This window comes from Leptinotarsa decemlineata, unplaced genomic scaffold (genome assembly GCF_025532065.1).
Source record: "Leptinotarsa decemlineata unplaced genomic scaffold, Ldec_3_MD MMD2_tig00026340_RagTag_RagTag, whole genome shotgun sequence".
NCBI classification, from domain to species: domain Eukaryota; kingdom Metazoa; phylum Arthropoda; class Insecta; order Coleoptera; family Chrysomelidae; genus Leptinotarsa; species Leptinotarsa decemlineata.
The window spans coordinates 15,618,035-15,641,975 of record NW_027412694.1 but is presented as its reverse complement, the minus strand read 5'-3'; the positions used below and the strand labels follow the sequence as shown (position 1 = coordinate 15,641,975).

The window sequence follows — 23,941 nt, the reverse complement described above, 5'->3', positions numbered from 1 at the left end:
GAAAATTTATAAAATAGTATGTGTTGGTTTTAAATTATTTGTATCGTGTATCACTTTTACATACTCCATAACAACACCGTTTTGTTGTTCCTTTTCGTACAGGTAACATAATTATAATGGAGTATAAAAATTTATTTCTGATTATTTCGACATACTACTTTTTTTTTCAATTTTTATAATTAATACACATTAATAAACTTCAATTTATATTTTAATTTTCGAAATATGACTTGCGGGCTCTTTAATATGGTTGTTTACAAAAAACAGTACGAAAAAAAGATGGCTGATACTGACGCATGCGCACAAAAAAAATGTGATGAAAAGACCTAGATATTATTCAATACTGTTTCTCGATTGCATTGTTGAGTGAGGTGTTATATGTAAAAAGGTCAGCTATTTATTTTCGCTTTTGAAAATCATATTGAGGACCACTTGAGATAATGGATCATTCCAAATATTGAAGTATAAATTGATCACCAATTTTCGATAATTTTTGACATTACTGAAAGCAAGGTAACAAATGGTTATTTGAATGATTTGTTTTGCCATTTTTATGCTTGGACTCAAGGTTGAAGAGCCTACTTCAAAATAGTGGTACAAGTTAATTGGGCATTGTTCAAGTTCACTGTACAAGTTCTGTTGAGCTAGTCAGTGTTCCTCTGGTTGAACGCCTTCAAAAAATATTGTCCGGCTTTGTAGGTTATTCAGTGGGGTTGAAGGGTCGTGTTTGCGGTTGAAAATCAACTGTGTGGTGAGTTGCAAATTATTTTCAAATAAATTAGTCTTTTGTGTTACTGTTGTTGCTGTTGAATCAACTACTTGTGTGAATGGTGACCAAGTTCAGACCAACTAAAAAAACTAGAATTTTTGTACATAATGATAGATCATATGAGTCTGAAAAAGGTATCCTTATTGGTATTGACTCGAATCTAGAATGAGATTGTGGTCTGATGACCCCGATGAAGATTTTACAGTGACTATCACTGTAATGTTGATTCGGTTCTTTCATTTTGGTAATTAATCAACAATGCGTTGATTTGGTTCAACTTCTATTCCAACATGCGTGGATCCCAAATTACCATAAGTTTTTGATTCCAGATCTCAGCGAAGTGAAAAAGTTTGCTGGAAACAATGAAATGATCCCTGCTCAACTGCAGCTTGTAGGTGTTCAACTTCTGTTCACGATGAGAAGGTTCAAATTAAAGTCAATGATAATGGGCTTCTCTTGAGAATCGTCATGGAAAAAGACACAGGACCCTTTTGCTACGACCCATACCCGACGGTTTCCAAACAGAATACCAACTCCTTGAAGAAAGAAAGTATCACGAAGAAAGATGAAGGAAAATCATGCTGTTGTTTTGGAAGAAAGTCAAGAAAAAGAAGTAGGGCTTTTTTGGCTGGATTGGCAACCAACTTAGGTGAGTAACTCAGTATACTTTTTCTATACAAAATAATTGAAATGAAGTGAAAAACTATGTAAAATACTCATCTCGATTTAGAGAAGGTGAATATTCGTGATGAAAGAGAAATTAACCCCTACAATAAAAAACGAATTTCCATAGAAATCAGTAAACAATATTGACGATTATTGAGTTATATAATGAGAATGTCGCACTAGATTAGGAGAGTTTATAATACAACTCTACAATTTTTTTTAATGAAAATCCCTTCCATTCATTACCATAACATACTAAATTTCGATCAAAGCTATTGTGACGAACTTATCATTTAAACAGCAACTGAAATTGATTTCAGATACCTTTTCACTGCATAGAATTCACATCATGACGAAAATGTTCGAAGTTTGTTTCTTACAAATCATGTTTCACCTATAAGATTCTATATAGAATCAATGTTCAACCACCTGTGTAATCTATGATAAGTTTTATATATGAAATTAATTATATCAAAAAATACATCATTAGTGGTTTGGTTGACTGAAAAAATCCTGGTCAGTCTGTGATGAGCCAATTCAATATCAATCGAAAACATGAAGCCTAGAGAATATACAAACGTTAGTTTGGCAATTTATTCCTGACGTTACTTCTGAATTGGCAGTAAACAGGTCAGTCAATATTAGTAATTCTCACCCATCTTATACCCAAATAACCGCTACTCATTTCGAAATTCACACATTTCTGACTGGTTTGAAGTTACCCTTGAGTAGGAAGATCATTTTTACTATCTCATCGATCCATTAATGATATTTCTTCATCAGAGATCTGAAATGAAAGCAATCTTCAATAATCTGTTCAATCTATGAAAAGTAGTGTATATTTATGGAATTTGATATAATAAAGAAACTTTCACTCATTCCTTCATTTAGTAATATAGCTAGAAGAGTTCTAGTTCAAAATCCCGTGTTTTTTATGACGCTTCATTCTGGCGATTTCACGACCTCCGATCGGAACCTTGTGAAACACCCATCTCAAGGAAGATGTGACGTAGTCGTACCCACTCCGTCACTTTTGGCGTCATTCAGTCAACCAATCAGAAGCTACCGCGCGTACAGAGAGAAATTTAAATCAGTAAGGAAACAAAGCGACTCGGAGCGCATTTCAAGGTCGTGCCTCATTGGTAAATGTTTCAGAGAGAGACTTTAGAGAGTGGAAGTGAGGAACGTGTGACGTAATCGATGCAAAGAAGGGTGGAATGAGTATCGGAGAGATTCAAAGAGCGTGGACCTTTTGGGACTCCACTTCACCCCTCAGGCCTTCTCAGGCCTTCACCCCTAAGCCCCCTCGTCACGTACCAGTCAGGTGGTCCTAGTGGTCATCGGCAATTGAGGGAAATTCAATCAAAAATCTTACCGGTATGAGGAGTGAACTCAGGTCGTCGGCGTGGTAGGAGTTGTCCTTAGTCTCGACTCCAACATGGAATATTGAACGTGATTGCGAATTGTTGATATTTATGGTGGTTGTTTTGTCACCTGTTATCGTCGATTCAGAATTATGAATGAAAACAGAGAAGAATGGAATGAGTAAGATTCGAAGATGAGAACGTGGTTGAATCATAAAAATAATGAACGTGGATGAAAATATTGGAAGCGCGAAAGTGATGAATGAACAGAAAAAAGGAAAGAACATAGCGGCGAGTAGTCAGTTCAGTATACAGGGCATTTCAAAACATACCATACATACATTCATATAAAAAAAGTCAAATCCTCACAGAACTCACTTCTCAATTATTTTCATTACAATACATAACAAAAAGTAGTAGCACATTGTCTTAATTCCAACATTTGATGTCAACTGTTACTCCTCAATCGTCCCAAAACGTCGTCTTCTCATGGGTCTTTCCAATCTTGAGAATAAAAAAAGTCGCAGGGGAGGCAAATCTGGTGAATATGGTGGCTGGGGCCAGATTACGGTGTTGTTTCTAGCTCAAAAATTACGTACAAGCAATGACAAGTAAGCAGATGCTTTATCGTGATGCAGAAGCCATCAATTTTTTTCACAATACCGGACATATTTTTCCGTATTATTTTTCGCAAGCAGCACATAACTTCATGATAATAATCCTTATTGGTCATACGACCATATGACAAAAACTCCTGATGCACTACGTCGCAGTATTCTGGAACAAACTTCTGCCACACGCTTCATGCCCAAGGTTTCCAGAAAAATTGCATGGCATGAGCCAACCTGTATGCCGGCATCCTCAGCATTTTCTCTAGTAATGATTCAACGATTCCCCATAACAATTTTCCCCACTTTCTCAACATTTTCATCGGTTGTTAATGTGCTGGAGCGTCCAGAGCTAGCGTCATCATGCACTCTTTTCAACCTTCTGTGAAAAGCTCGTACCACTTATATTCTATATATGTGAAGGTATCGGACGCAAATTGATGAAAATTTATAACGTATTCAAGAAACTCTTCATTGTGGGATTTAGTGAGGTTTAGTGAAAGTCTCACTATCAGGTGTTTCTCGAAAACATTTTTCGTACTCAAAGTACAATCACCGGATGCCACTGTCAACATTTCAAATGTTATTGAGTTCTCAGTTCTGTTTTCAAGACAGAATTTGATGCAGATTATTTGATCGATTTTAGTCGTTTCGACGTGGGTGCTTTGTTCGCTCACTCAAATCGACCGCCCCATCGATTTTCATATGCTATCGTGCAACCCGTGTTAGGAATTACACGTTAGAAGGTAAGACCTTGTTAGTCGTTAGCTCGCACAAGTTTCGACTTTCAAGGGTTGTCGTTCGTTGGGGTGCGACAGCTGGTTAACGGAAAAACAGATTTTCTTCCATACCTCAAATAGAGAAACACTAAACACACATGAGATGATAGTTGTGACGGATAGTTGAATCATATGTGCTGTATGAGCAATATTTTCTTCGGTTGCGATTTTCATTCAATATATATATATATATATATATATATATATATATATATATATATATATATATATATATATATATATTAAATATATATATATATATAGCTTTCAATATATCAACCATATACAGTAGAACCCCATTTATCCGAGTCGCGTTCAACCGAGCTCCGGATCAACCAATCTTGTAGAGTATTTCAATTTAAAATCGATGGGGAATCCCCTAATAGTGTTAGGAAACCCCTAAAATTGCCGTTTAGGCAATTTTAGGGCACTAAAATTGAAGAGTGGTGTATAAAACAAGCCTCTTCGTCCTCGGGAAGGAAGTCAATGAAAACTGGCGAATTTGAAAAAGTTAAAGTAACATTATTCATTTAGTTCAACCAACAAAGATCAAAAGGTGTGCCTTTGTCAGGTCCAATTTCACAACACAAAGTAATATTGTTCAGTAGGCAATTTCCAGAAGCAGACCAGTTTACAGCCAGTTCTGGTTGGCTTGACCGCTGGAAAAAATGATATGTTGTACGACAACTAACTGTAGGTGGAGAGAAACTTTCCGCTGATATATCATCAATTGACAAATTAAGGCAAGACTTTGAAAAGAAAATCGAAGATAGTGGGTATTCGTATAAACAAATTTATAACTGCGATGAAAGTGGTCTCAATTATAAAATATTTCCTTCAAAAACCTTGTCGTTGCAACAGGAAAGATCAGCTCCTGGGCATAAGAGGAGTAAGGAAAGATTAACCATAATGGCATGTTCCAATGCATCTGGTAAGCACAAACTCCCCCTGATGGTGATTGGAAAGTCTGCACGTCCTAGTACTTCAAATGATATTTCACCCAAAGCCTTACCAGTGTACTACAAGAATAAGAAGAGCGCATGGATGGATGCGAACATGGTTTAAACAAGAGTTTATGCCTTCTGTGGCTAAGTTTTGGAAAAGAAACCGCCTTTATATTAAAGCAGTTTTGTTAATGGATAATGTCTCATCTCACCCTGAAGAAGGACTTCGCATGGGCGAAATTATTGTTAAGTTTTTTCTCCGAATGTGACCAGCATAATGAAACAATTGGATCAGGACGTTCTCGAAACATCAAAAAGAATTATAGGCGTTTGTTCCTTGAACATTTGTCAGCATACACAGAACAAGAAGATAGATATAATTATCGATGGATTGAGGAAAATCACACTAAAAACTATTATATACTGGGTGAGTCAAGCTTGGAATTCTGTGTGCGCTTCCACTATTCAAAAATCTTGGTCAAAAGTTATTTACTCTTGAGGAATCTTATGACAGTGAAGAAGATATTCCATTGAATGATTTGGCTTCTGAATTGAAAAGCCGTGGAGGTCCCGGTTGTGAGACATAAGAAATGAAGACGAAGAACTATATATCGAAGAAATAACGGATGCTTTGCAGGAAACGGGAGAAGTCGATGACGATGACGAAGTGGTAGATGAAGAGCCTGCCACTAAGATATCCCATCAAGCTTTTGCTGCTTTAGGAAAGACTTTGATTTATATTGAGCAGCAACCAGAGGCAACACCTGCTGATTTACTCCTTCTTAATAGATGACGGAACATTGGAGTGAGAAAAAGACGACGCAATATGAAACAGAAGCAAATAGATAATTATGTAACTGTTTTGTAATGTACTCATCTACATTTCACATATCTCTTCGTTAATGAAATATTTTAGAAGCATAAATAATATTTTATTAAACGAATAATAAATATATCCGGATTATCCGAATTTAACCGAATAACGGGGTTCTACTGTACCTCAATTTAAATGGTTTTTTCAAAATATTTTTTTTTGTTCCAGGTATATGTGTTCTGTTATTTGGCTACACGTTAATTGGTTCCGTAATATTCCTAGCCATCGAAGGAGGAAGTAGTTACCAGCACCAAATTCTGGCGACTACCTCTTTATCAACGAATAGCAACACGAAAACTAAACATGCCAACCACACCGCTGAATTGAAGGCCAGAACCGATGAAGCTAGAGCAAGGACTGTCGAAAGTATCTGGGATATTACTGTTAGTTTAAACATTCTGTACAGGTGAGTGGATTCAATGATAATGATACATATATGCCTCGTTGTACAGAATAGTTTTGTTTGTATTTTTTCGGTCTATAATCTTCCATAATCTAATGAGTAACTGGAACTGAATTGATAGATAATCTGCGTTCCCCACAAGCGAATCCATTAGATCTATTAGATTTTGAAAAAGGAAGGTTTTCCGAATCATCAATCTAATCAAGTTCGGTCGGTAGCCAAGCGGTTCGGCGTGGGTGCTTTGTTCACTCACTCGAATTGACTGCGATGTTGGTCGGTAGTTCAAGCCCTAGTGTGAACGATCCATCTTCACTTGCTATCGTCTAACCCATATTAGGAATCACACGTTAAAAGGTAAGACCTCGTTATTCCTTAGCTCGCACAAGTTTCAACTTCTGATTGTCGTTCGTAGGGGTGCGACAGCTGGTTAACGGAAAAACAGATTTTAAACAGATTAAAAAAGCTAAAAACAGAAATTTTATTATTTTCAATGATTGCTAAATTTGTAAGCTACTAACTAATTGCACTCTTCGAAGGTTTAAACTCGCAGTAGCTTTTTGGAGTAAACTTTTCAGTTTGCTCTTTATTACACTCCAGCAGATTCTCTATTGATTTTGCTTAGTTTATTCATCAGATAGTTTATTCACTCAAAAAATATATGTTTAAAAGAATAAATCATGTATTATTGAAAAAATAAACTAAACCAAGTTGAACTGGAAATACAATAACAAATATGAGTAAGAATGCCTACGAATATATTCCTTCATCACCAACAGTTCAAACAGAATTGATCTAGGTAAGCTCAGTTCATGACTGAGTATTGAGCGGAAGCTGATTCAATCACTATATCGAGTGGTCCAACGAAAAGTATGCACCTTGTTTTTCTCCTTTTTTTGTAACTTAACGCAAAAATGCTCGGACAGGTCAATTTTGGTTTTGAGGGGGGGACACATTTTAGATGTATATTTCTACCTGTGCCTTCAACCCTCTAGCGAGGGTGAGTAACAACCCTAAAATTTTAAATGGAAAGTGGGGTCGAGTGATATATCATTTGAAAGAGCACAAAATTCTCTTTCCAATGATACCTAATTTGTTGTATTCATTTGAATAGTTATAAAAAAAGCAAGAACATTTTCTCGATATTTTTGGTGTCAATGAAAATGCGTGCGTTTATTGGTTGAAATAACAACAGCAGATAAGTGTACAAAAAAAAATTAGGCAAACGTTCATTGATTCAGTTCAGTTGCTTTTGAAATTATTTCAACTTTACTGTAAAAATGGTTTATTCCATTCCTGAACGAGATGAAATTGTTAAACTTCATTATCAACATAATAGTTGTGCTAGACTTACTGCTAGCCTCTTTAATAACAGTCATTCCGAGAAAAATGTGAATGATTCGTACGTTGCCAAGTTAGTCCAAAAGTTTGTCGATACCGGATCTGTCTGTAATATGAAACACCAGCCACGGAAACCGATCAGAAATGAAGCAGTGTAAGTCGCTGTTTTGGGACATGTTGAATTGGATCATACTCAAAGTACCCGTCAGCTTGCTGCAGCCTCAGGTGTCTCCCGTTCGTCCATAATACAGATATTAAAGGCCTATAAATTTCATCCGTACAAAATTAAATTAGTTCAGGAACTCAATGAAGATGATCCAGATAGAAGGCTGCAATTTTGTGAACAACTGAGCCAGCTACTAATTGATGATCCACACCTATCATTCAACACGTGCTTTTCCGATGAGGGTAAATTTTTTTTAATGGAGCTGTGAACCGGCATAATTGCCGTTACTGGGATGACAGTAACCCACACTTATTCCGAAAGATCCATACCCAGTACCTTCAAAAAATCAATGTCTGGTGTGGCATATTAGGTAGTCATATCGTAGAGCCACTTTTTATTCCTGGGAATTTAACTGGTGAGGTCTACCTGAACATGCTTGAAGATATAATTAATCCTTTCATAACAGAAATAATTGAAAATGACCAAAATCATGATGATGATCGGCTTCATTTCCAGCAAGATGGAGCACCTCCTCACTATGTTGCTCCGGTATGAGAGTTTTTAAATGACCGGTTTCCTGGACGGTGGATTGGAAGGAGAGGCCCCATCGAATGGCCTGCCAGGTCACCTGATTTATCGCCTTCAGACTTTTTCCTTTGGGGACACCATAGAAGATCTTCGCCAACGAATTACAGCAGAGTGCAGAAGTATAACACCTGATATGCTACAGAATATTAGGAATAGATTTGAACAAAATCTGTATTATTGTATGGAAGCAAATGGGTCACATTTTCAGCACTTGCTGAAGTAGGATTCTACTAAGTTAATTACACATTTCAAAGTACTGGGTTGTAGTTGTTTTTTTCTTCATAATACCTACATGTTTGAGTGAAATACAACAAATCGGGGATCATTGGAAAGATAATGTTGTGCCCTTTCAAATGATATATCACTCGACCCCACTTTCCATTTAAAATTTTAGGGTTGTTTTTCACCCTCGCAAGCAAATGATTTTTTTTCAGAATACAAACTTAGATATATTACCCCTTATACTATAGTTGAAAAAATGAACTGGTGGAGTTGTTTTCATATTCATCCATTACAAACAAACTGACAAAGTATTTCTCTTCAAAATATTATATTGAATGAACAACATGCTTTTGTTTCATTACTATTCGATCAACCAAACCTAATAGGAGAAACTAAAATCAAGAATTGCACGCTGGGCTTTCTTGACAAAATATGATATACTCAATAACCTTTTCCATATTATTAATGCCATCGATAAGAAACAAAGACTCCAACAGAGAATGCATTCTCAGTTTCGAAGATAAAATAACCGATTACGGAGGTATAATCACTTTCATTAGTGAAAAATTCGATTCATAACTTCTCATCATTATACTAGCTCTTTTAAAATTATTCCGTACTTTCATAAAAGTTTTTTGGAATGATGAATTCGAATTTGAAAGCAATTTTCATTCATATTGAACTTTAACATACTTTTTGTGAATAATTGACTCCATATCCCTTCTCAGTAATACAGCATTCTAACCAAATAAGATATTGGGCGGACACCATGTATATTGAGATTATCACCAGAAAGAACAGAAAATTTTTTGCGATGAATATTAGAATGAAACAAACAAAATCAAAGCAGCACTCATCAAATAACTTTTTTCATATTTGTGTCTTGATTTGTCATTGACAAACCGCAATGGAGTTTATTTTAAAATATTATCTCATCAGAAAATACGAAGGTAATAGGTGAGATCTCAACATTTCCACCAAATCTTTTTGTAGTACCTGTTTTTTTTTCTATTTTTTGAAGACAAAACTCAAGCACTACTGGAAAACTTTAAGGCGCTGTCAAAGCGGTGCCTGTGCGAAAGAAGCAATTCACATTGGATTTGAATCGCTGGAGATTATATCAATTTGGAAAAAAGTTCTCAGGAAGTTTATTCCACACAAACGCAGCTTTCCAGATGAAAGAGTTTTTGAACAGTGAATTTCGAGGTGTACTGAGTTGAACCTCAAAACGATGAGCAGCCACAGCCCTTCGCGTATTTCTGATATGTACCGCTTTTGGTGAAATCAAATGTGCCAATTCACATGAACTCTTCCCGTGAAAGTATCTACAGAAGAGAGACAGGCAACCAGGCAATCAAGGTTGCACGTGATGTTCGGGTCTCCAATCAGGCGGATGGTTCTTTTCTGGATGGAATCCAACAACTTCAGGGTATGTTTGGTGGTAGAGCTCCATACATGAGATACTGATGTGAGCTTTATAAAGCATCAAAAGTTACTGAGGTGTGTGCAGTTTTCTGATTCGAAACAGTGTTCCAAGCTTTTGAAAAGCAGTCTTCGCAATTCCAGCGACATGATTGTGCCAAGACATATTGGTGTCCAATTATCTTCTTGGAGAAAACCGATTCCTGTGTTTTTGTGGCATTGAGTTGAACCTGGTTCCTTTCACCCCAATTCGAAATCACGTCACAAAAAAAGAAGGTTGTAGACAATATGGACCCCTGGGGAACACCAGCGTTGATAGTGAAAGTATTCGAGAAATATCCATCGACGGCCACTTGCAGGGAACGTTCTTACAGGAAGCTGAAGAGCCATACACAAGAATGATCCGACAAGCCATAGCATCGAAGTTTGTCCAGCAAACTCTTATACCACACACGGTCAAAGGCCTTAGAAGCGCAACAGTTCTTGATTTCCCATGTTTCTTGATTGCGTTATTCCAAATATGGGTGACATACGATAGAAGGTCGCCTGTTGATCTTTGTTTCCGAAACCCATACTGATGGTCGCTCAAGATGTTGAAGCCTTCCAAATATTTGGGGATATAATGGTTTACGACTCTCTTCAGGATTTTTGATATCACTGATAGCAAAGCGACTAGTTTGTATTTATTTGTAATATTTTTCTTGCTTTTTTGGGGATAGGCTGAACGCGAGCAATCTTCCAACAAGAAGGAAACATCTCTTTCTCATAAGACAGGTAGAAAAGTCTGCAAAATACTGGTGGGAGTTCATTTGCGCACTTTTCAAGTACGATGACGGGCACTTCATCAGCACCAGACGCCTTGTTAATATTGAGCTGGTTCAAAATTCGCCTGACTAGTCGCTGTCTGAAAGTAATTTCCTGCCTTGTGAATTCTAGTGTGGAAATAGTGAGTGGTGCCTTTTCCAGAAAGCTCCCAGAGCAGCGACTACTGGCAAACCTTTGATTATACACTGATTTTTTTCACTTTGCTGAATTTTCATCAAAATTTCATAAAGTTTTGTATCACATAGATATGCTGAAATTTTTGTAAGTAATTTCATTCACCAAATTTGAAGTCATTACTCTCGTTGTTGAATTCCAGGCTGATTTTCAGAAATTGAAACAGATGTGTTCTGCTCACAAATTCTTTTCTTTTCACGATAATCTGAAAGAGCAAAAATTTGAGCCTTATCTCACTAGTAGCTTGAATATATCTTCTTGCATTGAATTCCCAATCTGTCCGTTCCGATTATAAATAAATTCATCTCATGTATTTACCCACAATACCCAGAAAATCCTATAATCCCATGTAATTCTTACAGAGACAACTGGACCAGATTGGCTGCCCAAGAGATAACCAGATTTCAAAATGAACTCCTCAGATCGATGACGGAAGAGATGGCGTTACAGCAACCTCTCCAAGTCGACGCACATGGTGGAAAACATGTTCATGAAAATTATGAATGGACTTTCGCAAAGGCATTCCTCTATTCATTGACTGTTCTCACTACAATAGGTGAGTCTATTGCTTTCCTAATAGGTATAAAAAACGAATAGTATAATAGTATTTGTTTGAAGGTGATTGACAATGTTTCATGATGAATTTCACTAGTTCGGACTTCCATTGTCTACTATATAAAATGATTTGAAATCCCTGAAACAACTAAAAAAGAAGAATCAAAAATGAATAACTGAAAATAAGAATTAAAGTAACCAAAATAAACCTGAAATGAAATAATAGTGAAATAAAATACAAGTAAAAATAAAAAGTAAAAAGTGGAGAGATTCCAAGTCACGTTAGTTCACGACGTTTCGATTGTTAGTATCTACAATCGTCTTCAGGTGATGACTGGACTGATTCCTCCCAGAGATGACTATTTATAGATCGTTCGAGTACTTTCACTTATCCCCGCTTTCCATTTTCCGCTTCACTGGTTCCGTGAGAGATGACCGTTTTGGCGGGAGTTGGCCATTTTTCGCTTGATGATGGGTTTCCATATGTTGCGTATTTCTACGCTGGCTCGGCTGAATACGTTGTTGGACAACATGTATGCGGCTTCCTTGAATTTTCTCCTAAACCAATGTTCCTCTCTGTGCAAGATCTCAGCTTGGGACCACTCGATGTTGTGTTGATGGATCCAAACATGGTCTGCTACTCCTGATTTGCAGGTTTCCCCTCGCTGTGTGTGTTTCTTGTGCTTGGCAATGCGAACATTCAATAGCCTCTTAGTTTCACCAATATAAGATTTTCAGCACTCACAGGGTATCCGGTAAATGCAATTCTTGGAATCGCAGTCCGCGTTTGGTGGCCTGGTTTTCGTGAGGCTGCTACGGATAGTGTTACCGGATCTGAAGCAGGTTCTGATGTTGTACTTGGAACCAATTCTTCTTATTCTCTCCGATAATCCTCTGATGTAGGGAAGTGCAATCACTGGTTGTGACGGCTTCTCTTCCTTGCGAGACTCCTGCTGTCTTCTAGCCAAAGTCTTTTCTACCATCGCTTTGGAGTAGCCATTCCGTTGAAGATCATTTTTGATGATCTCCAGTTCCTTCTCGAGACCTTCCTTCGTATTACAAAGCCCAAAAGCACGGTCTAATGGAGTCTCGATGATTCCTCTTTTAGTCGATTGATGGTGGTTGAATTCGTGGTTCAGATACTGTCCCGTATGAGTGGGTTTTCGGTATACAGATGTTTCCCACTTAGTGTTGGTCCTCTTCACCAAAACGCCTGAGAATGGCAATTCGTTGTAGATTTCCTTCTCCATTGTGAAATTGATGAGAAGTCTCACGCTGTTGATGTGTTTCAGGAAGACGTCTAGTTCAGTATTCCCATGGTTCCATATTATGAAGGTGTCGTCAACATATCTCAACCAGACTCGAAGTTTCTTGTGGGCTTCTTCAATGGCCAGAGTTTCAAACCACTCCATATATATGTTGGCTATGACTGGTGAAAGTGGCGATGCCATTGGCAGTCCCCCGTCTTGTGTAAAGATTTCGTCCTTCAGTTGGAAATAACAGTTTCGTACACAGCATCCTAGTAATTCCATGATTACTTCTATAGGTAGATTCGTTCTCTCTTCTCGCTTATACCGTTCTTCTCTCTTAGACCGATCATCAGCTCCAGAGATACGGCTACTCAAAAATTGTCTAGATTTTCACTTCCCTTAATACAACCATTACAACGAAAAACATCGTCTTTTTTGAATAATTCAAGGCATTTTATCGAACTACTAGGGTCAATTGAGGTCACACAGGAAGATCAACTAATTAGTTTCGACGTGGAAAGCCTTTACACCAACGTTCCGGTCGAAGAAGCACTCCAAATCATACAGAGGAAGCTATCCGAAGACGGGAATCAAAATAGTATATTTATATCGTGAGCGAAGGGCTTTAATATGCTCTTCTTCCGAACTTCTGAAGACTATGGCGTGTGTGAGTCTCGCAAGATGACACCGTCATATTTCAAAGAATTTTTATGAGCTCATCAAGTAAGGAGTTTCAGAAGTTGGGTATAACCAAAATTCATATGAAAAAAATGTGAAAAAAAGGTAAATATGGAAAGGAAGGGTAATTCAATTAGTAATCCGTTCAAGCCTGTTATCGCGTCAGAGTTCAGTAATTTTTCAATTGTTGTATTGATGAAATCAAGAAGGAATTCAATAACTTCCTTCGAAAGTACAAAACGAGTAACATTGACATACGAAATAAATAATTTTTTTTTATAACTGTCGGAAAAACTTGACATGTGTGAATGTTCGAATGTGTGAATGTTTTCTTTTTTGACTGCCAAAATACTTCACAAAAAAACATGAAATGTAACTCTTTGAAGGATTTATTTTCAACAGAGTCAGTTATTCTTGAATATTCATCATAAAGCAATTTCATTTATCGAAATAATAATTAATAGTAAAGTTTGAACAAACACTTCCAACATAAATTTCCGAAGATGTTCCATGTTGTTGCTGATCATAAACGTTAGATATTTCTTGAAGAGTTGATTCCACAATTTTATCAGATATTTTAATTTGTTAGGAAGAAGATGGACCATTCAATATTTTGTTAGAAATCTCTGCTACGGAGGCAGATTTACTGCCACCGTGACGTTTCATTGATGTTGCATGCCCGCTGCATTGGCCAGATGAGTTACAGAACTTATCCTGGAACAGTGACCTGCGTAGCGCTTATACAAGTCTTTTCCGAGCCACTTTGCAATCAAGCTGGGAATTTCTTTTATTTTATTCATCCCCACATGATGATTATTACATTTTCCTATCAAAAATGATCTGTCATGAAGAGAAGAGAATTGAAACTTTCTATGTTTTTTGCCACTTCCATTTATAACTAACGTTACTGTAGTTTCGTCCTTTAAGGACATTTTCAAACTTATATATAAGTTTGTATGTATATATGCATAAATTTGGAAATGTTCTTATAGGACGAAACTGCAATAACGTCAGTTACAAATAAAAGTGGTAAAAACATAGAAAGTTTCAATTCTGTTTTCTTCATTATGATTTTCTACCACGTAGTAACGGCTACATCCAACAATTTATTGATAATCTGTTACTTTCTGTATGAGGCGGCTTTAGTGCTTGCTTCAACAATCAATATAGATCCAACATATTCAATGACCTTAATAGTTATATGTTATAATTCTCCATGGCAAAAAGCACAGCTGATACCCAAAATAAGGACAACCTAAATGAAAAATATTGAAATCACTACTTTTCTTACAAAATTATGATTATATCGTTCGTTACCTTATGAAGTAAATTTGTGTCGTTATCAGCATCTTGGATACATCAATTGATATTATTCCTTGATGAATCTCCGGATTTCTTTTCTCGGTATCCAACGCTTCTATTCTTAATGAGCGGGACCAATTTTGAAATTCCGACCACATTGTCAAAATTTCCAAAAGCAGTATGCTGAAGATGAAAGGTCCTTCAGACTAAGAAAAATGATTCGACGTTTTCAAATCATTCCTTGGCATGCAACCACAAGTCCCCAATCTGAACGATACGGAAATTAATTCCATTTTCCTAAATTTGAATTTTTCGAGTTGACCCGTTCATAAAAAAGGGGAGGGGGACATTGAAGAAATGTATACTGTATACTGTATATACCTACATCAAATCAACTTACAGAATAAATCGAAAGCAGGAAAAAAAATTGAAAGATTACATTTTTTGAGATCCTTTTCAGTAAAGCCATTTATCCATTTTCAAATACTCATTGCTAAATACTCTCCCCAAATATTTAACCGAATGAAGTAAGATCAATTTTCAAAAATTTTAATGATATTTTCTCGTAACTGGCAGTATCCTTAGATCATTGGAAGCCAGAACGATTCGAAGTTATTTATCAGTTTGCATAGAAACTCCTACCAAATTTCCGTTAAACATCCCTATTTGGCACCTTAAACCCTCTAGTAACGCTTTTGTCGGGATTTAAACTATCGAATAAAGTTTGAATGGGTATATTAAACATATTCACCCCAGTATAAGTAATGAAATCAGTTAACATTAGAGGCAACAAATCGCAAATTCAAGTCATCACGACAATGTATTCCTCCTTCTCCGAATTCCTCCAGCTCGGCTTATATGTGGAAAAATTTACATACTCCGGTTCAACCCCTCAAACATTGTGAATTCTCAGTATTTTCGCTGAGCTTAGCGGTCTTTTCCATTCAAACAACACTGGAGTGCACTTAGAATTCTTTTTTTCCTCACTTTGCCTCGGGAATTTTTATTTGTAGCTATGCGCCAATTTTGGTTAATAGTCGGTAGTTTCGTGGCTTTCTGAACGTTTACTGAAAACGAGATTCGAGTTGGGGAGGAGCTTTGTAGGGGGTTGCGGCCGTAGGACACCTTTACGTTCGAGTTTTCTCCTGAATGAGAGCACTTGGTGTCTGGGTTGAGGTATCCTTCGAATAATACTGATGCGTTCCTACAAATTGAGGGTATGAAACCTCCTTTTGAATATATACTAAGTGACGTAGAAGAAAGAATGCCCGGTAATGATGAATTCATCACAAATAATTTCTATGAATTTTTGTTGAAATTAGGATGAAAAATAATCAGATTTTCAACCATATTGATTGGTTGATGATGGTGGTGGTTTCAGTTTTGACGGCTGTTCTCTCAGTAAAGTAAGTGAGCTGCAGTTGTGTTTTGTAGCTACAATTATCGTGCAATACATTGTGCAGAGCTGTGATTCAACATAATTTCTAGAAACATGTTGATTCGTTTTCCTGCACCCGAAGATAACTTTTTACATTTCTGCAAAAGCAGATGTCGGTTTTTAACATTGGTCAAACCACTAACACTGGCATTGAAACTCAGCAAGCTAACTTGGGTTTCACATCAATAGGTGAATCCACGTATGTATCGCTTCTCCATGCAGTGATTTTCATCTGATTCGATTTTCCACAGTTTGTCTTCAATCGAGGACCGCTTGACCGGTACCGATGACTCCCAAGCTGAGAAACAGCTGTCTACCTGTGACTCTTAAATTTAAATCAAATTTTGTTTAACGACTAAAGGTAGTGCATGGAAGATGTCTGACTTCCAGTCAGATACCTTCATAAAGTAAACTTACTACATTTCACAAATCAGAAGAGATCACACCTCAACCATTCAACAAAAAGCGAATGACCTCATTTCTGAATTAAAGAAATCTAAAATGATATCTGAACAAACAGCAAAGGAATTCATTATACATAACTCTAAAACACCATAATATTACGGATTACTTACCAAAAGTTTTTTACCCTACTTTCAAATTCAGACCAATCATTTCATCCAATGATGCTCCAAACAGTAAAATATCTGTAATGATAACAAAAATTCTGACTCGAGCATGAAACTTGGATAATGATTATTATATTAAAAATCCGTTTGGATTCGCTTTTTTCATTAATGAAAAATATATCCCAACAGGATATAATTCAATGAATCTTGATGAGGTATTTTTTCAACGACATACGAATAGCACTGGTTGAAAACGGAATAATAAATTAATGGGATGATGAAAAAAATTGTCAAATTACCCAAAACAAAGTTCTTGAACTAACTGAATTTATTTTCAACTCAAGTTACTTTTTATCTGAAGGAATTTATAATAAATAAATCTCAGGTACACCGATGAATGCAACAATTTCACCAATACTTGAACAAAACGTTATGGATGATATATTTGATGAAGTACTCTTCCAAGTTAGTTTCAAAGTTCCGTTTTTCCAAAAATTTGTTGATGATATAATTTGTGTTGATGAATCACAAGAAAGATGAATCACAAGAATTACTTGAGAGGTAAACAGTTACTACTACAAATTACAATTCACAATAGAACTGAAAGATAAAAATATTATTCCTTTTTCGATCAAAAATAATTCGCAGAAATGACAGTTCATCAATGACAGATTGGTAAATTGAACAACAAGTTCAGAAAGATATATTAACTATAATTCGTTTTATCAAAACTTAATGAAAATAAATCGTATTCTCTGTCCGAAAAATAGAATCGAAAAACTAGTTCATACCTTACTAAAACAAAAAAATTTACTGTTATTGAAAAGTATATTAATAGGAAATTCTTTTCCAGGAAAATTATTGAACAGATTTATTTTTACCACTGTCAGTAAGACAGAGAGTACAAATGAAAATGCTCATAGTCAGATGGAAGACGGAATGAAATGGTTTTTTTTTTCCTAATATTGGAAAATTATTTTCCCAAATAATTGAAGTTTCTCACAATGAAATGAATATTGAAATTTCTAGAAAGAATATTGAAGTTATCTTTAAGGGGAAGATCAAAACAGTTCAATTTTCTTCCTGAAGATGATCACTTGCTGATCGAAACACGTGTCGAGGTGTTGAACGAACGGTTTGGTGTTGGAAAAAAACTCCATAACTATTCATAACTATTTCTTATTCAGTAAAAAGGCTTTTACGTTGATCACGGTTATAGAATTCTCAATTTCTGGTATGTAATTGAAATATTGGATCATTTCTGAAAGATGTTCGCCAAATACCACTGAAGGAAAGTTTATGTTCTTGATTCCATTCATATTCTATCTTTCTCAACGGAATGATCTTGATTACCAAGATGAGAAACAATATTTTTGAAGAGAAAAGCTTGTGATATCTCATTTATTCTTTTGTTTTTACAATTTACATTTCGAAAAAAAAAGGAAATGAAAGAAAACGTTTTGGAAACTCCAAAGTGTGTGGATCTATTCGAGTCTCCTCCGCAACCCGCAAGGGTTCATTATGGCTCACACCTATTCACACTCGACCAAATAAACCCAGCTTCCTAACGAAGTCGATTGGTTTGTATGGTGAGTGGTCTTTCAGGTCAGATAGTGAGAGTACGGCTCTGCCGAACTCTAGGGAAACGTGATGCAGTCCCCAGCGGGGCAGGCACAAAGTATGTGCTCTGCTGTTTCATCATTTTCCAAATAGAAGCGAAACACACTGTCTTCCGACAATCCAAGTATCTGCATATGATGATTCAAATGACAGTTACCTGTGAAAAAACCTGTTAGCCATCGTAGTTCATCCATACTGTAGTCCAACAACTGTTTTGAATCAAGATTCGAAGGACGGATAAACAAATGAGTGGTCGCTGACATATTACAGTTTGAAGTGAACTCATAAAAATTGAACTCATAAAAAAGTGAACTCATAAAAACTGACAAAACTTTTGAGACAACCTATCAATTTGCAAATGATTAAGTCAGAATATATCACTTTTCTAATCAACATCTTGTATTTTTCCAAATGCAAGTGCTGCATTTGTCTCGAATCCATTCAATTGATCAAATAATCTCTTGTTTTTCACAAATAGTATACCTCATTGAAACACATGGTTGAATTATTAGAAACGCAACAATTTCAGATTTTGCCATCAAAGAACAGATTAAAAAACGTAAGCCACATATTGTTCAAGTTATGGATACCGATGAATTGTAATCAGTGGTGAAGTGTTTTTTCCTCAAAATCAAAAGAAGATTCTGAAGAAATCCATATCGACGTCAACAAAGACAATGTGAATATTATTAAGCTCTTGTCCCTCACCACATGGAATTATGTTTTCTTGTAGTTTAAGACCCAAAAAATAATAGGGGCAATAAATTATATCTATGTGAATAATCAGGTATGAAGAAAAACATCTGAAAAATATCCATAAAAACAGCACAGTTGTTGGGATTATCGTAGTGTAAAAATAAAGCATCTACGTTCAAAATCATCTGCGTTTTCCCATCGTCGCTTTCCTATTCCAGGTATTAATCCTAACAAAGCTTTCACAATACGCAAACAAGGCGATTGTCGTAGAATAAATAGAAGAAAATCCCACTTGTCTTCTATCTCCTTAGAAAAAGTGTCTGGCACTTTGATAAATTCAAAAAAGAGTAGACAGCACGATTCCTGCAATATAATCGGCAAAGAAAAAAGAATTCAAAGTAGATCCATTAGTTGGGCGGCACAATACCCAATAAGAGCCCAAAGTGAGCTAATACAAGTAGTGTATTGACAAGTAACTGTCAGTAGGTACATCTAGAGCTTTCCTTTCTGTAACAGAAAATAATTATTTATCATTACTCATTTTACAAAAACTCATTGGAGAGTCATGTAAGTACAAAGGTGGTCCGAAAAGTACCCGGCTTGACATATAGATGGCGGTAGTTGTTTGAAAAATATCACTGTGGAAAGTACACAAACTATTTAGCATTTGTTTTAAATTTGAAGATACTCCGTTGTTAAGTATTTGTTCAGCAGTCATCGTTTTCGTGAGAAGGCCTATTAGATATCATAGTTCATCCCTCCTATAGACCCACAACTGTTTAAAATCTGTTTTTCCGTTAACCAGGTGTCGCACCCCTACGAACGACAACCCTCAGAAGTCGAAACTTGTGCGGACTAAGGATTAACGAGGTCTAACCTTTTGAAGTGTAATTCCTAACACGGAAACTGTTTGGTATCAAGCTTCGAAGGGTGAATAAACGACTTGGAGTCAGCCAATTCATAAACTACACCTTACGATTTGATCTTCACACGTACTAACGTACGTTATTCGCCACGAAAAAGCTACTGTTAGCAAAACATTTGACATTTTTTAAAAACGAAGTTTGTGGAGATGAAATCGTTAGCTGTAGTTAACGAAATTATCAATAGATTCATATGCTAACTGAACAGTTTATTTGGGCTACTTCATTACGTGGAAAATACTGGTTGAAAGAAATATTCCTAATATCGTTTAACATTTAAAATGTTTTATAGATAGATAGATAGATAGATTTATTGATCCTTTTTGCTACATAATGTGTAGATGTTATAGTATATATATATATATATATATATATATATATATATATATATATATATATATATATATATATATATATATATATATACTATAAGTCCAAATAAGATGTGGTACAAATACATTATTTAAATATAAATAGAAAAAATAGGAAAAATATGAATCACCAGCTTGCTTAGAAACAATAAACAAGGAGAGGTAACAAGGACATTTTGAAATGAAGTTTTCCAAAGAAATACGATCGCTCATTGCTTACTTCAAGTGTAAATTCATCTGCTGTGTAAAAATACTTTTCTGATAAATAATGTTTCAATTTTTTTTAAGATATGAGGAGACAGTGTCTTTATATCGTTTGGCAGTATACATTGGAATGCCGGCATATTTAGGAGATTTTTCATATTTTGCATGATGGTGTTTTCGTGTTATGATCATATATTTTCTTCTTATATTACAGCTATGCATCTCTGTTTTTGTTTGGAAAAGTTCTTTATTTTCATGTACATATGTCAATGTTTTTAAAATGTACAGACTTGCAACTGTCAATATTTTATTTTGTTTGAATATATTTCTACATGAAGTTCTAAAGTCTAACTTAAATATCAACCTCAGCAGTGCTTTTTGTTTTATAAAAATCCTGTCTGATCCAGTAGCTAGTCCCCAGACCGAAATGTTCTGATACATGATCGAGTGAAATTTGGCATAATAAACTGATATCAGTGAATTCGTATCTAACTTGCATTTAAGAGATTTTATCAGATAGTATGATTGATTCAATTTCTTACATATATAATATATATGTTCTTGCCATGTGAGGAGTGAGTCAACCATAGTTCCTAAGAATTTTGTCGAGCTGGTCAGTTCTAAAGGTTTATTTTGGAAACTGAGATTGAGATTATGTTGACTTCTCGATGAATTCGCGAATTGCATGTATACCGTTTTGTTCTGGTTGACAATGAGTCTGTTCTTGTTACACCACCCATTAAATTCGATTAGAACAGCATTTACCATTTGTGTCATATCGTCAGATGTTTTACTAGAAAGAATGATAGACGTGTCATCTGCACAGAGAAATATTTTTCCATGACTTAGATTGAGATGAAGATCATTTACATATAATAAAAATATTAGTGGCCCAAGAACGCTGCCCTGAGGGGTACCTGTAGTAACTGAAAATTTATCTGACTTGATGTTATTCTGCTTTACATGGAAACATCTATTCGTCAAAGAAGAAACAATTAATTGATTTACATTACCACGAATCCCAAGGTTGAAGAGTTTATCTGCTACAAATTTAGAGTTCAAAGTGTCGAAGGCCCTGCTCAAGTCAAAGAAGACTCCTACAACAATATTTTTTTCGTCAATTAAATCATGTATGTGTTGTGTGAAATTTGGCGTTGCAGTTTCTGTTGAGCAGTTTTTCCTGAATCCATGTTGGCACTCTGTCGTCAGATCGAAGGTTTCGAGGTGATCGTTTATTCTGAGAGATATTAGTTTTTCCAGAATTTTTGAGGGTATGCTGATAATTGATATAGGGCGATAATTTTCGATACTCTTTCTGTCACCATTTTTCAATACAGGTACTAGAATGGCAATTTTGAGAAGATCAGGATATTCTCCAAAACCAACACATAAATTCATAATATGAGCTATTTGGTCTGATAATATATCTACACATTCTTTAATAATTTTTGTAGAGACCTCATCATGCCCTGTGCTTTTTTTATTAGGTAATGAGTTCTTCAAATTAATTAATAGAACTTTCATCGGTACACGATGCCAAACCATCACATTGAAATCCGGCGCATTATCCCGCCATTTCACTAAAAGTATCCAAATGTATTAGTAATTGAGCTAAAGACCAAAATAAAACCCGGAAACAAAGTAAACATAAATCATCATTAGCACATCGATCTGCACATGTATATTTCATGTTAAACGGTGTGTTATATTCCCGAGCCACTGAATGAAAATTCAAATGAACTTCAAAGATAAATAAATGGAATATAGATTATTCGTCACTTCTGTTTTTATTTGATTTTTGTCAAAAGCATCCAAATCCAAGTGCTGAGTTTTAAACATCCAATAAAATTATAGAAATAGCAGCCAGTAATGGTTTCCCGATGGGTAATTTAGATGATATAATAAGGAAGAAAAAGTTTAGTTGAAGAATGAACGAAACCTCGACTGTTAAAAACGAAGAACTTTGAAAAGATTTTCAAAGAACTGGGTATGAAGGTGATTTTTGAAACAAGTCATACACTACAGAGCCTTCTAGGACAAAGTCGAGAATTCAGAAAAGAATTTACGAAATTAAGAATAAGGACTGCGATGCAAAATATTATGGACAGACAAAAAGATCTATCGAAATAAGATATAAGAAATATGAAAGACCATAAAAATCAACAGTTGTTCATCATATTTTGCAACAAAACCATTCCATAGACTTCAGTTTATTGATATTAGTTGGACAAGTTAAAAGCAACAGGCATCTAGACGCCTATGAGAGTGAAAAATATACCTAATATTATACTATATAGCTTGTTAAAATATTATTTAAATTACGAGATTTACCTGACTATTACATAAGGACATATTGTAAAATTAATTTCAGATACTTAAGACGCAGGTACCTGGAAAAAGTATCTATGGTGTTTCTGACTCCGGTTAGTTTTGGTTTTGAAATTGCCTTTGGTTTTAATAGTTTTTTGAATTAAAATACTTTGTATGACAAAACGTGGTTTCTATGTTTGACAAGTATTATAATTATGTTTATTTATGTCAACTATTGGGATGATAAACTTACTGAAGATATGATGGTCAAATGGAAAAAGTGGATTGGAAAAATTAAAAAATTGACTAATTTAACCATTCTCAGATGTTACGGTTCGAATGTTTTCGATGCTCAAGGGATACAACTACATGTTTTCTGTGATGCTAGTGCTCAGGCTTACGCTTCTGTTGCTTATTTCCGTATCACCAAAAAAGAACCTTTTGAAACATGTTTCGTAATGGCGAAGTCCAGAGTTACACCAATAAAACAACAGATATCCATCCCTAGGCTAGAACTTCAAGCTGCAGTTTTAGGGAGCCGACTCGCAGTGACCATTAGAACACCACAGCATCAGAATCAACAAAATTTTCTATTGGACAGACTCTTAAACTGTTATAGGCTGGATCAAATTAAAATCCACAATTTTTAAACCTTTTGTGGCACACAGGGTGTCCGAAATTATAGAAACCACTGATGTAAGGAGTTGGAATTGGGTACCAACGAAAGAAAAGTTGCCGATGAAGCCACAAGAGAAAATAATCTTCATTATTGGGAATCTAGTAGATGGTTAAACGGTCCCAACTTTCTGAAGGGCCCAAGCGAGGAATGGCCCCGAACCCGTACTGACGAGATCGACAATTCTGAGGTGAAGAGAAAGTTTGT

At 35.7% G+C, this 23,941-nt stretch overlaps 1 protein-coding gene across 1 annotated transcript in view; it reads left to right on the top strand.

Annotated features, from left to right (window-relative positions):
• Window positions 1-1,073: 1,073 nt before the first annotated feature.
• Window positions 1,074-23,941, top strand: part of LOC111517531 (potassium channel subfamily K member 18) — a 124,902-nt gene continuing 102,034 nt past the window's right edge. The window contains exons 1-3 of the mRNA XM_074183639.1: window positions 1,074-1,418; window positions 6,173-6,410; window positions 11,505-11,698. Coding sequence (XP_074039740.1) covers window positions 1,238-1,418; window positions 6,173-6,410; window positions 11,505-11,698 — 613 coding nt within the window. The 5' untranslated portion in view covers window positions 1,074-1,237. The remainder of the gene's footprint in view (window positions 1,419-6,172; window positions 6,411-11,504; window positions 11,699-23,941) is intronic.